This window comes from Pan troglodytes, chromosome 22 (assembly GCF_028858775.2).
Source record: "Pan troglodytes isolate AG18354 chromosome 22, NHGRI_mPanTro3-v2.0_pri, whole genome shotgun sequence".
NCBI classification, from domain to species: domain Eukaryota; kingdom Metazoa; phylum Chordata; class Mammalia; order Primates; family Hominidae; genus Pan; species Pan troglodytes.
The window spans coordinates 22,560,819-22,577,425 of NC_072420.2; the positions used below are offsets into that span (position 1 = coordinate 22,560,819).

Genomic DNA, 16,607 nt, shown 5'->3' on the forward strand with positions numbered 1-16,607 from the left:
AGTTGAAAGTGTATGTCTACACCAAAACCGCACACTGATGTTTTCAGAAGCTTGTTTCATAACTGCCAAAACTTGGAAGCAATTAAAACATCCTTCAGTAGGTAAATGAATAAACTGTGGTAGATCCCAGCAATGGGCTATTATTCAGCACTAAAAAGGAAAGAGATAGCAAGCCACGAAGAGACATGGAGGAAACTTAGATGATTATTACTAAGTGAAATAAGCCAATTTTAAAAGACTACCTACTTTATAATTCCAACTATATGACAAATATAGTTTTGCTTTGAGAAAAGCAAAAGACACTAAAAAGATCAGTGGTTGCACATGTTGGAAAGAAGGGAGGAATAAGTAAATGGAGCCCAGAAGATTTGTGAGGCAGTAAAACTATTCTGTATGATAAAATAATTGTGAGAAAATGTCATGATAAACATTTTCAAACACATAGAATGTACAACCCCAAGAGTGAACCTTAATGTAAAGTATAAATTTGGGGTAATGACGTATCAAGGTAGGTTCATTGGTTGTAACAAATGCACCCCTCTGGTGGGAGATGTTGCTAATGGGGGAGGCTATGCATGTGTGGGAGCAGGGGATACGTGGGAAATCTCTGTATCTCCCTCTCAATTTTGCTATGAAATTAAAACTGGTCTAAATTAAGTCTATACAAATGGAATTTTAAAATTATTCTTTGTAGTTTATAATTGCTGGGCATCATAGCAGAATGTTTTCCTGATGTTAAAAAATTACAATGTATATGGTTAATAGTTTGTAACAGTGAATACATGTACGTGGGAAAGTCAAAAGACTAAAAGAAAAAGAAAAACATTAATAAACAAGGTTTACCTTCTAGTAGACATATTCACATGTGTGTCTGGAAATATTTATCATTACTCCATGACAACCACACATTTATCACCTGAAAGACTGGCTATTATACTGAATTACACTAATCTAAATAATACGGAAGAAACAAGAAGCAGCATAGATGTTGGGGAAAAGTGAATATACAGAATAAAATCTATAAGAAATATAATTATATAACTTCAAATATTCCAGAAAAGAAGTTATATACTTCAGCAGTTTATTTCTAAACCCTGGGAAACAAATGGCACACAGATTACAAAAAACGAGTGAAATTTTGCTGTTCTCTAATTGGCATATTTGAATCATTTTCATCCTTTCTATAATATGTAAAATGAAAATATCATGGTTGATTCATAAAAACACAGATGAATGAGGTCTTATTGGATGTTCAGTCCTAATCTCCTTTTCATTCATCCCTCCTTATGAAAGTATCATGACAGTAAGATCCAATGGTTATTGTGAGTGAAATATTACATGAATACCCGCTCCTCAATTTTAGCTATATACATGGGCCCAAACTTGAATCACAAGCAATTAATCAGAAAATCTGAGAAAGTAAAGAGAATATGAAGTCACATGATGATACCTCCTGTCCAACGCAGGTATAAGGAACATGAAATTTTCAATATTAAATTTGTTTTGGGATGTGTTTTATTTGGATTATTTTTGCATATCCTTCCATTGCATTTAAGTTAAAATTATTTGCAAGTAAGTTATTCTACATAGTAGAGTTAAACTTTCTATTAATTATGCATTCTGAAATAAAACATACAATACATCAATATTTTAAAAACCTTACAGCCATATTTGTATTTTAAGGTAACCACAGTATACCCTTTTACTCTTCCCCTTTCTAAACTAATCATTCTCAAAGCTGTTTTCATGATTTATTAATTGCATGAAATCCTTACATTCTGGCAGGGTGTGCTTATTAATTAATCAATAATATCACCTCTCATGATATACCAGATGACATCTGACAGGGGCAGAGTGCATGGACATTTACTGTCTTTAATGTGGAAACTCTCTCTCTGTGTGTGTGTTAATATTAATAAAACATAACATAGTATTAGTGTTTCTTTAAGTAACTAAATATTTTAGTTACAAAAGCAGTACCAACATATATAATTTATATTTAATAATATCACCTTTTATGATAGACTGGATGACATTTGACAGGGGCAGAATGCATTTAGACATTCACAGTTTTAATGCAAAATCTCTCCCTCTCTGTTGATAAAACATAACATATATTAGCGTTTCCGTAAGTAACCAAATATTTTAGTTTCAAAAGCAGTATCTGTATGTAATTTTATATTTAATTAAATAAAATTATATATACTTAAATTAAATTATATATAATTTTATTTAATTAAATTATATATAATTTAATTTAAAGTATATATAATTTTATTACATTAAATTATATAATTACATTAAAATATAATTTTATTACATTAAATTCTATATAATTTTATTTAAACACTCAAAAATCAAAGAAATGTAAAAAGTAGAAATCAAAGACCTTAATCAATACTGATCCTATTTGCTGCCTCATACATAAGCATTAATATTTTTTTCTTTCCTTCCCAATAATTTTCCATGTGGTCTATAGTTTGTAAAAAATAATATCCTAGGATACACACACACTCACACACACAGATATTTCTATGTACTACATATATACGTATATAAATTTTAGCAAATTTATGTCACATAGAAATGCAGCTGCAATAATGTTCCATTTCATCACATAAATCTCTTCCTCATTCTTTTCATAAATGAGTAGTATTCCATAGTGTTAGATATAATAATGTATTTCTCTGCTTCTTTATTGTTACACTTTAGAAGAAACTTTCAATATTTTTATAATGGACTGTTCTGTTTTGAACATCCATATATATAAATTTTGTAAATATACAGTAAGATACTAGATGTAGAATGGAAGGCCAAAACTGAAAAATTCTGGCAAATTGCCCACAGAAGTCTATTCCAATTCATGGCTGCAATAAAAGCAAAGAATGCATATTTCTCTACAACTTCTGACATATTAAATATCACCAATTTATTTTTTGACAATCTGATAAGTAAAAGTTTTTATTTTGATGTTATTTAAGATTTGCATTTGTCTATTTAGGTTGAGTCTGAGCTTGTTTCTTTTTTTGGTTACTTTGTTTTAATTGTCTTTTAATGTCTTTACACACTTTCATAGAGTTATTTAACCTTTTCTCTTACTTGTTGCTTATATCATGTGCCCTATAATCATTTGGTTTTGTATTCCTTGCAAATATTTATTTATATGATGCTATTTATTACATGAAAGTTTATATTTTTATCTGCAAGTTTATGAATTTTATAAATTTTTTTCAGTGTTGACATTTTCATTTTTAAAAAACTTCTTAAAATTGAAAGTTTCAGTAATATATTTCCAAATGTAAATTATCCATGCATGCCACGACAGTGATGCAGGTAACACTGATTGAGTGTGGCACATGCATCAGCTATTACAAGTAACCTACAGGAATTAGTTTGGCACTATTACCATCTTTGTTTTATTAACTAAGCAATTCGAAGGATGGGGAGTTTTATGCAATGAGTTAGTGGGAGAACCAGCTAATTTAGTTCTGGTACACCTCCCTTTAAACATTATGCTATGCTTGTTATTATTTCCTATTTAATAGCAAGTTCTAAAATATGGCAGGAATTTATATAATGTTAACCAGTCTATACATTGTGAAACTTATCCACATTACATTTTGTGACTATTTTGACAAACAATTGCCTCATTTACTCTTTTTAATTCTACAGACAATATCAATAATGATTCTGGTATTACTTAATATAACTTACACGAGGTCAGGAGATGGAGACTATCGTGGCTAACGCGGTGAAACCCCGTCTCTACTAAAAAATACAAAAAAAAAAAAAAATTAGCCGGGCGTGGTGGTGGGCGCCTGTAGTCCCAGCTACTTGAGAGGCTGAGGCAGGAGAATGGCGTGAACCCAGGAGGCGGAGCTTGCAGTGAGCCGAGATCACGCCACTGCACACCAGCCTGGACGACAGAGCAAGACTCCGTCTCAAAAAAAAAAAATTAAATATATATATATATATATATATATATATATATCTTACAATGGATAGGAGATTTGACATGTAAATTATGTGTGTTTCAAATATAGCCAACTAAGGTTAAGTAAAATATTCACTTGATAATACTTATGGTATTTATTATAATAAAAAAGTTAAAAATAACCTAAATGTTTGTCAGTTGGTGACTGGTTAAATATATGGTGGTACATACATACAACAGCATAGTATGCAGCATGAAAAAATAAAAGACAACTCTAAATATTCTTTTATAGATTATAGCTAAAACTCAGTGTTAGTTCAAAAGGCTCAATTATATACAGTTAGTATATTATCATTTGTGTAAAAATAACTATATGCATTTCATTCATATGTGCTGATATCTGTGTAGAATGTCTCTGGAAAAAAATTAATGTAATAAAAATTAAAATTAAAAAGATCACCAAAAACAAAAATAAGAATTGTAAAGGCTACTAACTAACCATTTTCTCTTGTTAATCTTGAATGTCCTTTCAGTAATATTTATTTAATTATTTTTAATTTAAAGATATTTGTTTGCATATTAATTTTTAGTAAGGAAAAGAATTAAAATCAGAATTCACTAGTTCTGTCTTCTCTCTGCATTGTGCTTTAGTTCATCGTATATTTGTACCAATTGTTAATGTAAGAAAATGTTTGAATCATTTTCTTGCTAAGAATCATCAATAGCCACATTTCCACAAATAGTATACTCCTGTATGTCATCACAAACACTGGCATAATGCAGAATTTTTTAAAAGAATCAATTGAAGAATACCGAAAACTAACACACAAACAGACCAAACAACATTAAGATCCAGTAGTGGTGGGCTCTTCATCCATCTTTACTGACTCTGTAGATCTTACTTACTTGGGGCCCCTGATCAGATAATGTTGCTAAATCTGTGTGAATCACTGTCTCTTACAGACATCAGACTTTCAGAGCTAAAAAAGTTTATTCACTTCTAGATTTCTTCTATTCTTATCAACACCCATTCTTCAAATTATGATGCATGTGTATGTGAGGTACCTACATACTCAGATAAGAGGAATGATATGTAACTGTGATCTGATCAAAAGTGTTTTATATCCTTAGTATTTTTTTCTATATAAGTCTCAGCATTTGTAGAGTCTGTTCAATCTTTGGACCATTGTAGATTTGTTGTTTGCTTGCTTTTTTTTTTTTTTTTTTTTTGGTAATCCTAGTTTATATGCTTCTTAAGAGCAAATTTTAATATCCTATATCCACCATTATGATAAGAAACATAACAGTTTCCCTGCTCTGAATGTTCTAAATGTCCCACCCTTCCTCTAGTCCCTGGCAACTACGGACTTTATTATTGTCATTATGGATTTGTCATTTCTGGAATGTCATATAGTTGGAATTAGAAAGTATTTAGTCGTTTCAAACTGCCTCAGTTGCCTGAGTAAACATATTTAAAGTTCTTCTATATATTTTCATGGTAGTTAGCTCATTTATTTTTTATTAGTAGTAATTTTCAGTTTTACTGATGGACCACAGCTTACTTATCCATTACCTACTATCCATTCACTTATTGAAAGACAAGTTGGTTACAATTTTTGGCAATTTATAAATAGTGTTACTGTAAACATTCATATGAAGACTGTTGAATGAATACAAATTGAAGTCCCCAACCCTTCTTTAGTTTGTTTTTTTTTCTGTACCTATTTGAAATCTTTATTAGGAGTACCTCATGCCCAATTCTTCTGTCTCACTTTACTCCTTGTCGTCACCAAATAACTTCCTTGTTACTCTTTTTTTGGTTGTTGTTCAGTTGTGAGGCATGAAACATTATAATATGTTTTCTAGTTTTCATCAATTGTGAAAAATTACATTCACTGTCATATATTCAAAATTTGATAAAGACGACATTGGAGGATGAAGTTATAAATGAAAAGATATGCATATATGTTACAAAGATTATTTTATTTAAACTATTTTCTTGAAAAACGTGAATAAGTTAGAAGTCCCTAATCATTTTATAGTTAAGATCTTTCATACAAATGGATAGACATATTTAAAAGAAGACAACACATACAAATTTTGTCTTCTAAATTTTGAAATAAAAGCAACCCTTCTGAAGTATTTCAAATATTTTAAAATTTTAAAATGTTTTCTTTTTTATTATTTTAAAAATGTTTTGAAATATTTTGATAGTTTCAAATGTGGCTAGTTAGAGGAAAGAAACCTACTTGATGCTGTACATTTTATTAACAAAATATTTTCATTTTTTCAAAATAGAATATATACAATAGGATTTAAAATGTGTACCAATTTTGCAAAATAATTGATACAGTTTTGATGAGAAAATATATCGAGAAAAAATGGAATTTCTTCCTTTTTTTCTGAGTGATAATATATGGTGAAACAAATTTAAATGGTAAAGCATTTCTCAGTGGTTTTCTTAAATTAACCAAGTTGGATTTATTTGGAGGAAGGTAGAATTGGGTGATTTTAAACTCTGTTTTTTTCCATAATGCATCCATTTTTAAATTACACAGGTGAGATGTTTCTCTTTATGTTTCTAGGAAAGATGGATCAAAAGAACCAATAGTGGAGATGAGAACAGAGGATGAAAGAGTTACTAATCATGAAGATGGGAGCCCAGTAAATGAGCCAAATGAAACCACACCACTGACAGAACCTGAGTATGTGGCTTGGAGTGCTCACTTATGTTCAAATGGGTATTGGCAAAATGATAACACATTATTATTGTTGTATTACATATTTAAATATTAATTATTTGTAAAAGAATTGTGCTTTTACTTTTTTGATGAAAGTACATGTGAATATCTAAAATCCATTTTCTAAGGAGACATTTTTCATGAAAACTTTTTATGAGTGTCAGAGAAAGTCTGTTAAACCATATATCTGTAATTTAATGCAAAAGTATAAAAAGGTAAGTATCTTACAGAGTTTGAGGTTTTCAACAATAGTCTGTCTTTTTAAGATAGTGTTGTTTTCTCTTTCAAGATAAAATAATTATATTTACTGAAATAAGGACATGTTAGGAAATTTGTCATCACTTTGAATATAAATGTCATTGAAATATACGCACGGCTATTTTAAAAAGAAATATTTGTGCAGAGGAGAAAATAATATTAAAGTGTTTATCATTGCAATATCTATGTAGTAAATGATGCTTGGTTTCCATTATTGATGTTATTTATTTTGCATCTCTAATAGCTCTGTTAAAACTATAGTAGATATCAAAACCTGAAAAGATGAATATACGCCTAGATTCATGCACAGAATAATTAGAATAATTCAAAGCAAAGGCATTATTACAAAGTAGTAATAGTAGTATTCTATTGGATGTATGTGGTACTAACAAAACCATGGTGATCACACACTTCTTTACTGTGCACCAAAATAACTTTTTAATTTTATTATTTTTCAAAACAAATATTTATTTTTGTAACACCTAATATTTTCTTGCAGAGTAAACTGATTTAGGTTTCTCATCCTAAATCAAAGAAAAAATGTTGTCACAGACGAAGAAAATGATTTTATTTTCATAAATTCCCTCTGTCTACCCACAAGGGGCTGAAATAATTAATATTTACACAAATGCAAAGTACTACTCTATAGAAAAAAATTTAATATAAATCCTCAGGCCAATTTTAGTGGTTGCATTTAGAGATTATTACAATGTAAATTCAAATTAACTGTATTAGATGTGGGTTCTACATTCTCCACTTTAGAAATAAGAGGTGTACATGAAAACTAGTTAAGAATATGCTCTTGGACCAGGTTATATTTTTGGAAAAAAGGGTAATTTAATAACTATGTCACAATTATAGAAAATTAATCACCAATATAAAATAATATGATTAACAGTGATCTTAAACATATTTTACCTATACTTAAGTGGTGAGAAATTCTATACCCAGAAACAAACTATCAATTTGGTGAAAGCACTGGGTCATTAAAAACTTAATATCTATTTCATGAGTAAGAGATATATTAACTGTTAATGCAAAACTTACTATCAGAACTCTAATCAGAACTCTTTCTCTACAGTTTGATGCTTGAGGTGACACATTGCTTTTATGACCTTGTATTGTCAATATTTTCAGTACTTGTGAATGCTAAAAAGGAATAACTGAGACTGCACTATTTATAACATATATAAAATAGCCTGCTCTCATTGGTACAATGTTTTTTAATGTTTTTTTCATTCCCAGCAATGGATATTACTAGTTTTTGCCTATTACTTCCTTTGATTAGTTCTGATAGCTTTGCTCTGCAGAATATGTTTTACCCTTCTCATTCAAAAATATAAAATAAATTACAAATAAATCCCAGATGAACTAGCATTGTAACTTTCACTCCATTATAACAAGGTAAGGTTAAAGTCACAGAGATGGATTGGAATACTATTTCTTTCTTTTTTTTTTTTTTCGAGACTAGTTTCGCTCTTGTTGCCCAGGCTGGAATGCAATGGCGCAATCTCAGCTCACCTCAACCTCCGCCTCCCAGGTTCAAGCAATTCTCCTGTCTCAGCCTCCCGAATAGCTGGGATTACAGGCACACGCTGCCACACCAGGCTAATTTGGTATTTTTAGTAAAGACAGGCTTTCTCCATGTTGGTCAGGCCGGTCTCGAACTCCTGACCTCATGTGATCCGCCCGCCTTGGCCTCCCAAAGTGCTGGGATTAGAGGCGTGAGCCACTGCGCCTGGCCTGGAATACTATTTCTAACTTAATTTTCTTGATGTGGAAAAAGTATGTTGTTAAGGGAGAAAAACTCATCTCCAAATGTCATGTACACAATGGTAAACAATTGAATTTGCAAGTTTTAGGAAAATCTAGAAAGCACAATTCATTGTCATCAAAGTAGGGTTTATGACGCTGTCTTGATATTAAGAAATAAAGTTGTTATTGCTTCATAAGTTACAATTGCAAACAACTCAAAATCTGTGTTGCAAAATGACATAAAAGTGACAAGAAAAACAATGTGAAAAGAGACAAAAGAAAACATATACAATAAATACTAAAAAGTGAGCAAGTCCTAAAATATGTTCATTTGCATTAAGTTCCAAGTAATATTGTTAATTCACTTAGTTTCTGAATTTTATTTTATTTTATTTTAATAATAATTATTATTATTTGAGATGGAGTCTCGCTCTGTTGCCCAGGCTGAAGTGCAGTGGCATGATCTCAGCTCACTGCAATCTCCACCTCCCGGTTCAAGTGATTTCCGTCTAATTTTTGTAATTTTAGTAGATACCTGGTTTCACCGTGTTGGCCAGGCTGGTCTTGAACTCCTGACCTCAAGTGATCCACCCGCCTCAGCATCCCAAAGTGCTAGGATTACAAGCATGAGCCACCACGCCCAGCCTGGTTTCTGAATTTTATGTAACAGAATATGGCAACAATTATTAATTGTTTTCACTGGAGAAAATGTAGTGCTAATAAATCATATCATTGACATTTAAAAATATTTTGGCATTTTACCTTCCATAACATGTAATTATATTTTGGAGATCAACAACTAGTTACCAAATCGAAGCCACCCTATAGTGAGCAATTTGGTGCATCTATATCTACAAATATATTGTTTCATTCATCATTCTGCATTACAGTTTTAAAAGGCCAAGTAATTGTTTTTACTCTCTTTTAGATATTTTTAAATCTATTTTATATTATGTTAATAAATTTAATTTTTCCTTTCTAATTATTGTAGCATGTTTTCTCTACAAAATAGTAACTTATTTAGCATATATAAAATGTTAGCATATTATTGGAGCATATTTTCCTTACAAAACAGTAACTTAAATGTTAAGGTATGTCTCCTTAAATACCTCAGAAAATGAAGCTTATTATTTTTTATCTTCCAGAAAATTGCCTTTAAAGGAAGAAAATGGGAAAGAAGCTCTAAATCCAGAAACTATAGAAATTAAAGTTTCTAACGACATCATTCAATCAAAAGAAGACGACAGCAAAGCATAACAACAATATTACAGGGGCTTGAACAACACTACGAAGAGTATTTGGATTGCGTGACCCTATGACCAAAACTATTCCATTGACCTTAATTTCTTGGGAAACTTCTAGCTTGGAATAGCTTGTACACATATACATATGATCAAATACTCCTGCCCATGATCCATTCCCTTTTGTTATTGTTGTTGTTGTTGCTGTTGTTGTTAATTTTGTTAAGAATTTCAATATCAAGACTGGCACCAACACTTTGGTATTCAATTTGATTCTATGACTGAAGTACTGGAATTTATTATGTGGCTAAAGTGCTCTATTTATTAAGAACTATATTTAATACCACCAACAAATATAGGGGTTAAGGAAAAAAAACGTGAGCTACATGTGTAAGAAGGCCCTGCATGTGTATGAGTCCTATTCTGGGCAAATAGATTCTTAAAGTGGCTTTCAACTTCAAGATGAAGGCGCTTAATAATGGTTACTCATTTTATCAGGGGAATTTCAGGGAACGTAGGCATCAAAGAACCAGTTATCTTTAGCAGATATTAAAAATTGAAAACTTTGGAGAACTCATTTCAAGTTATGATTCAGTGCATTTTCAACATTGATTTTTGATAGACTGAAGTGCCAGATCAAAATTGTTACCCATTTGAAAGAATATTAGTTGTATATAAAATTAGATTAGAAAGACTTTCTAAATCTCTATCTCTTTATATATGTCCTACTCATTCACAATGGATTATACAAAACAAGTGTATTGCAAGTGAAATAATATTGATTTCTGCCCTCAGCTTCAAATAAAGTAAATTGAAATGGGAACAATATCAATATGGTGTCTTGATATATTTATAAATATGTGATTATCATTTATTTTTAAAATAATTTATCAAAAAACAAGTCTTTAGTGTTCAAATACTTCAAATCATATCATCAGATATATTTTTAGCCCATGGTTTTATATAATCTTTAAGAACTAATTTTACCACTGTTATAGGTTCACCATTCAATATAATTGGCTAATAAAAATTTTAAGGTTGACTAAATTAAGAAGAAATTATTTAACATTTTAATGTGCCATAAAAGAGTAAATGATAAACAATTAAATGCCACTATGTGTTCTATTCTGGATGTTCTAGCTAGAAGTCATTTTAAGATTTTGATAAACAACTTTGGTTGAAGAAATTCCTTAAGTATTCAACACAAACTTTCTAATATCTTTTGTTAGGGTTATACCAGAATAAAATGCTTCTTTACTTCCAAGCTATGCAAGCTCCCAGAGGTAATAGAGTGACACATGATTTAACTTATATGTAAGGTTTAAAAAAGTATTTATGATTATAAACATACATACCATTTGGGAGCAGGTTTATTAACCTTGAGAGCCAAAGGTTTCCTTAGGCCCTGTAACATTCAGAACCTTTGGTGTTTCAGGTGGTATTATAGCTCAAATAGTGACAGGACAGGGAATGCGTTCCAAAGGAATATTGGAGCAATTTTAACATTGCAGAAACCTGCTCTGGGTGTGTCTCTCTGTAGAGATAACCTGATGATTATTAAATGTAAAATTAAGGCAACTCATGAATATTTTTATTTACAAAGTGCTTGAAACTCAGCCAAGGAGAGAAAACTAAGTACTTTTATATAATTCATCACTTTTCTGGCTACAGCAGGACAGAATATGACCATCTTCATTTGAAGGCACCAAATCGTCGCAGTGTCTTTGCCATAAGTTGCAGGGTTAAATGCGGGAATCTCTCCTTGCGTTCCTGTCTGGCATATTCTGAAGAAAAGAACAGAATTCTTGTGCCTACCTAAGAATTTGAGTAGTGTCTAAACAAACAAAGCAGTTAGGTCATTTTAACTGACTTGATTATCCAACTGGTCTTTGACAGATTTGACTGTTCATATTTGGTTTATGTTTGTCTGATCATCCAGTTTGCTTTATTTTGCTGTGTTTTATTTTGTTGTTTGTTTTGTTTTGTACCAGTGTACTAAAACTAGTCAAAATACTTGAATTAGTTTGTTTGTGCAAAGTGTACAAGCTTAGTAAAGTGTCCATGAAGCAATAGCCATGAATGCTAATTATTTCTAAATAGGGCCACATGGTTTTAAACTAATGATGGTGAAAGAAATACGATGACTGAGAAAGTCATTTCGCATGTTTACTATTGTTATATTTGTGCTTTACTTCAAGAGTGCAGAAATCATAATAAATAACAAACTATTTTTGTGTTTTCTCAATTTGACATTTCTGTTTCTCTCATTTATTCGGATTTTCCTTGTAAAGAAATTGACATATATTTCATATATATATATACACATATATATATACACATATATATACACATATATATATGATGTTAAATTTCCTGCCACTCATGTGGAGTAATGATCTGAAATTAACAGATAATCTGAAGCTAATTATATTCAGACTATTTCAAGTGCACTGTTTCAGTTGCCCGGGTGGTCCTTACCTCTTGTCCTTGAAATCCATGCCATGCTAAAGCAAGGCAATACTGTGATAAAGTATTTTTTTTAATATTTCAATGGAATGCTCCAAATGATTTATAAAAATTTCAAAATAAAAGATGGCTTGTAGTAAATTGTAAAATATGAGTAGAACTGAAATAACCTGTTTCATTCTTATTCTAGATTAAACAAACATATACATATAACCATATAAATGTTATTTTTATTGTCTGAGAGTACTCTTAAATATTAGTATAAAGTGTCAAAAGAATTGACTGAATATAAGTACTGTTAAAATAATTTGAACCCTATGATATTTTAAACCAAGAGGCAAAGATATCACCTAAAACTTGGTATTTCTTGATAGGTTAGGTGCAATTAGGCAGTGACAATCTGTATTCAACAACATATAAGAGGAAAGAGTAATATCAGAATTTTGACACAAATTAATGTGTCAACATATTTTACAATGATTGTCAAAGGAATTTAATTAAGAATTGTATTTTTAAAGATTTATTTTTTATTTTTGTGGGCTAAGACATTGTCATTCTATTGATACTAATGTCTAACATTAATGTTTCTTGTTTTCTTTTATTTTTAATATTAATAAATATAAAAGCATTTTTCAAAGGCTATTTGATCCAGCACACTTCATATGGATCTTAGTCTTTGAATTAAATATTTATATAAATAGATTTTATTAATCAAATTATTTATTTGTGTGCCAACAATTAATTGTAACTTTATGATCATACCTTTGTTTATGCTTCTTATTTTAAATAATTAAGATGTATCTGTGCCTTTTAATTAGCATGACAGTCTGCTTTATTAAAAGAAAAAAACTACAACTAACATCATTACTAGTATATTTTGCTTAGATTTGAGATACTCAAATGATGCTGTCTTATTTACAGTCAGCAAATAAGTTCAATTCAAACTATTTTACCTTGAATATAAAATCTAAATATAATAAACTATACTGTATAATTTACTTTAATTCATGTCAAAACAATTCTTTTTATACACACACATAAAATATTCTTAATCTGTTCTGTATTGTTTTTCTAAACAATAAATACATTCTAGATATTGTTGAAATTAAATTTTGCCAGTTGTAAGACAAAGACTACAGATAACTTTTGAAAATCAAGCAAATTACTATGGTGTTTCTTGGGTCTTCATTATTCCATTTATATATTTTTTTTATTTCGAATAATAAATCAACCTTTATTTTTGGCAATAAGATTATCACTGATGAAAATATGTACAGTTCAAGTAGTAGAAATAATATTTTCAATTAGTTAATTTAGGAAATATTGGAATAGCATATTATAATTATTTATGAGGTTCCCAATGTTGTTTTTCACAGAAAATAAGGTAAACATTCAACTTAAATCCCCCATGAAGTTTTTTCATGCTCATACTCATAATCATTATCACATAATGTGCTTATTCAACAAACTTTGTATCTGGATATATTTTTAACAATAAGTTTGTTAGCATTATTTATTTATCTTTAGAGAGAAAATATTTGCATCTGTTTATTAACCCTTTGAAGCATTAATACTTAGTCACTCACATTGAAATTGCATATGGATGTATCAACATAGGCTAAAATTTGAATTATGGATGTCGCAGAAATGAAATACTTCATCTTAGAAGGTAAAATTTTCAAGAAAGTATTTTATTCATGGACTTAATAATGTCTTAAGATGAAACAATTTTATGTCCAAATGAGAAATTTATAAAAAGACCCACATATAGTAGTTGCTGAACAAACATAATTTTCTTCCAGCTCCCATCCTTCCTTTTTGAAAAATTGAATTTACCCATGTAGATGCAGCTATTTACAATTATACAAGAATGCGAATAGATTAATTATATCCTCTCATATAAAGGCAAAGAATTTTATATTATATATAATGCTAAATATTTATTTGATAACACACTTAATATTCTTAGAAAAATAGTTTATTACTTTAGGATTTTATCTATAACATAAATATATTATTTGTTATTACCTCTTTAAATTTTCATTTTATACAATTTTTGAGATTCTGGCCACACAACATTCGGAATTATTGCTCATGTAAATTTAAATATTGCTACTTATTTTTTTTCTTTTCTGAAATGAAAACATGAATCTTTTGGCATCTGTTTTTAGCCTCCCATGGAAGACAGTAAGCAAAACCATCACTGTTGGAGAATTTCAAATCACAACCCGACATAGGAGAGTAGAGAAACAAAGAAATGAGTGGATCTAGAAAGGCAAACTGAATTGCTATATTTGGAATAGCTAAGAAGGACCTGACTTTGGGAAGTGCTAGACCAAGGACTAGGAACGTTGCTTAGATAAAAATTATGGCCGATTACACTGATGCGAAGGAGAAAACAGTGTAACACAGAGGAGAAAGTTAACAGAGATAGAATCTATGATTTAATTTTGCAAATAGTTTTTTTAGAGAACAACATGCATACTATAAAAGAAATGATACTATTAAGAACAAACCTACTTGTTCCAACTCTTAAAGAAATATTCATGGTTTAGCATTTGCCTCTAAACCCTGTTAGAAATATGTGAAGTTAGAAATAAAGGTTTTTTTAAAAAAAAAACTTTTTTGGTATGTGAACTGTATGCTGTGCTCAGTATGTACTGAAACATACTATCTTTTATTTTCTTTAATTTATATATTCCATTCAAATTCTATATTCTTAAGTTAGCTACCACAACGTTTTCTTATTGTTTCAATATGGTATGTCCCAATGAAATGCTGTATATATATGTCTAAACTGTAAAAATTATACTGCAAATGTTGAAGTTTTGTATTTATGAGAGACATTGAAAGTATGGCTTACAGTATATCAAACTTGTCACACTTCACCATTTGTATATTAATAGTAAAGATACTTTTACTTTAATAAAGTGTTGCATTTTATGTTTATTTTGAATAACATTTCTGCAGTGAGCAAGCTTATGGCTTTTCAAATACTTCTGTGTTAAGAAATTTCCAAACATATATCTAGATATTCTAAAGAAGAGAATGCTTTCTGCCGTCTTATCTCTCAATGAGTTACAATCTTTTGGCTTCTACACTGAGCAGAGCTCAGAGAATTAATGAATAAACAGTTGGTTTAGAGCAGTGGTTCTCAAAATGTGACCCCCTAGAGCAGCATTACCTGGGAACTTGTTCGAATTGTAAATTTCTAGACCTCACCAGAGATTCGATCAATCAGAAGGTTGTAGGAGAGGGCCATGGTAATTTGTGTTTCAATAAGAATTTCTGATGATTCTGATGCACGCTAAAATTTGAGGTCCAATGGATTAGAGACACTTTATTTTTTCATTTACCAAATTGTGTTGATCAATTTATAAATGCTAGGCAACCAACTAAATATAGCAGTTATGCTTTAACGCAATGTATGCATTCCCCAACAGCATCATATTCTGCAAAATAATGCACTTAATAATAAAAAGACTTGAAGGAAAAATAAGTTTGGAACAAACCAGTCAAAATGTAAACAACTGTGGAACCAGAGCATTGTCACAAGTTAACAGCAAACAACCATTCTTTAAAAGAGAGTATAAACATTGAAACATATTGAATGATAGTCTAGTATTAACTTCTGTTTCAAAGCTAATCATTTCACACATGATTTCACAAGTACTTTTCATTTTTTAAAACTAGTATAAATGTGACTTACTCTTAAAAACTAAAAATCTGAGTGCCAACTTTTCACAAGGGGGCAATTTTCAATGTAAGCTTTACAAATACCTCAAAATACATACACATATAGAATAAAAATAACATCAAACACTTTGAAAAGTGAAGAAAAATATACATATTGTGCTTGGTATTTCAGAATTCTATGTTTATTATAAAGACAATTAAAATAAAATACAAACTATGCCTCATGAAAGAAGCCAAAATTAAGTCTCTGATGTATTTTGGAAATTGTGCAGGTAACCCTGATAATATTTTAGAGAATTTCTTCTACATTTTTTTCTAACCCAAGGCATTGCCTAAATACAAATTCTCTTTATTATACATTAAATAATGAACATATTGCTCCTAAGTTTCATGCCATATATGGCCTCAGCATTTTAAATTTCTTTTTTAACATGAGTTTTTAATACACAAAATGTTCTCAAAACATAAATATTATTTTATATTTTATATGAGGTGTCATATATGTAATCGTCTTTG

At 29.9% G+C, this 16,607-nt stretch overlaps 1 protein-coding gene across 4 annotated transcripts in view; it reads left to right on the plus strand.

Moving 5' to 3' along the window:
* The window catches only part of NCAM2 (neural cell adhesion molecule 2), a 548,173-nt gene extending 532,829 nt beyond the window's left edge, over positions 1-15,344 (plus strand). Inside the window, exons 17-18 of one of the 4 annotated variants that reach the window (XM_054675113.2) lie at positions 6,520-6,675; positions 9,834-15,344. In XM_054675113.2, coding sequence (XP_054531088.1) covers positions 6,520-6,675; positions 9,834-9,945 — 268 coding nt within the window. In that variant the 3' untranslated portion in view covers positions 9,946-15,344. The remainder of the gene's footprint in view (positions 1-6,519; positions 6,676-9,833) is intronic. The other 3 variants (XM_531397.8, XM_016938439.4, XM_054675114.2) reach the window with 3 other exon arrangements.
* The last annotated feature ends 1,263 nt before the right edge of the window (positions 15,345-16,607 follow it).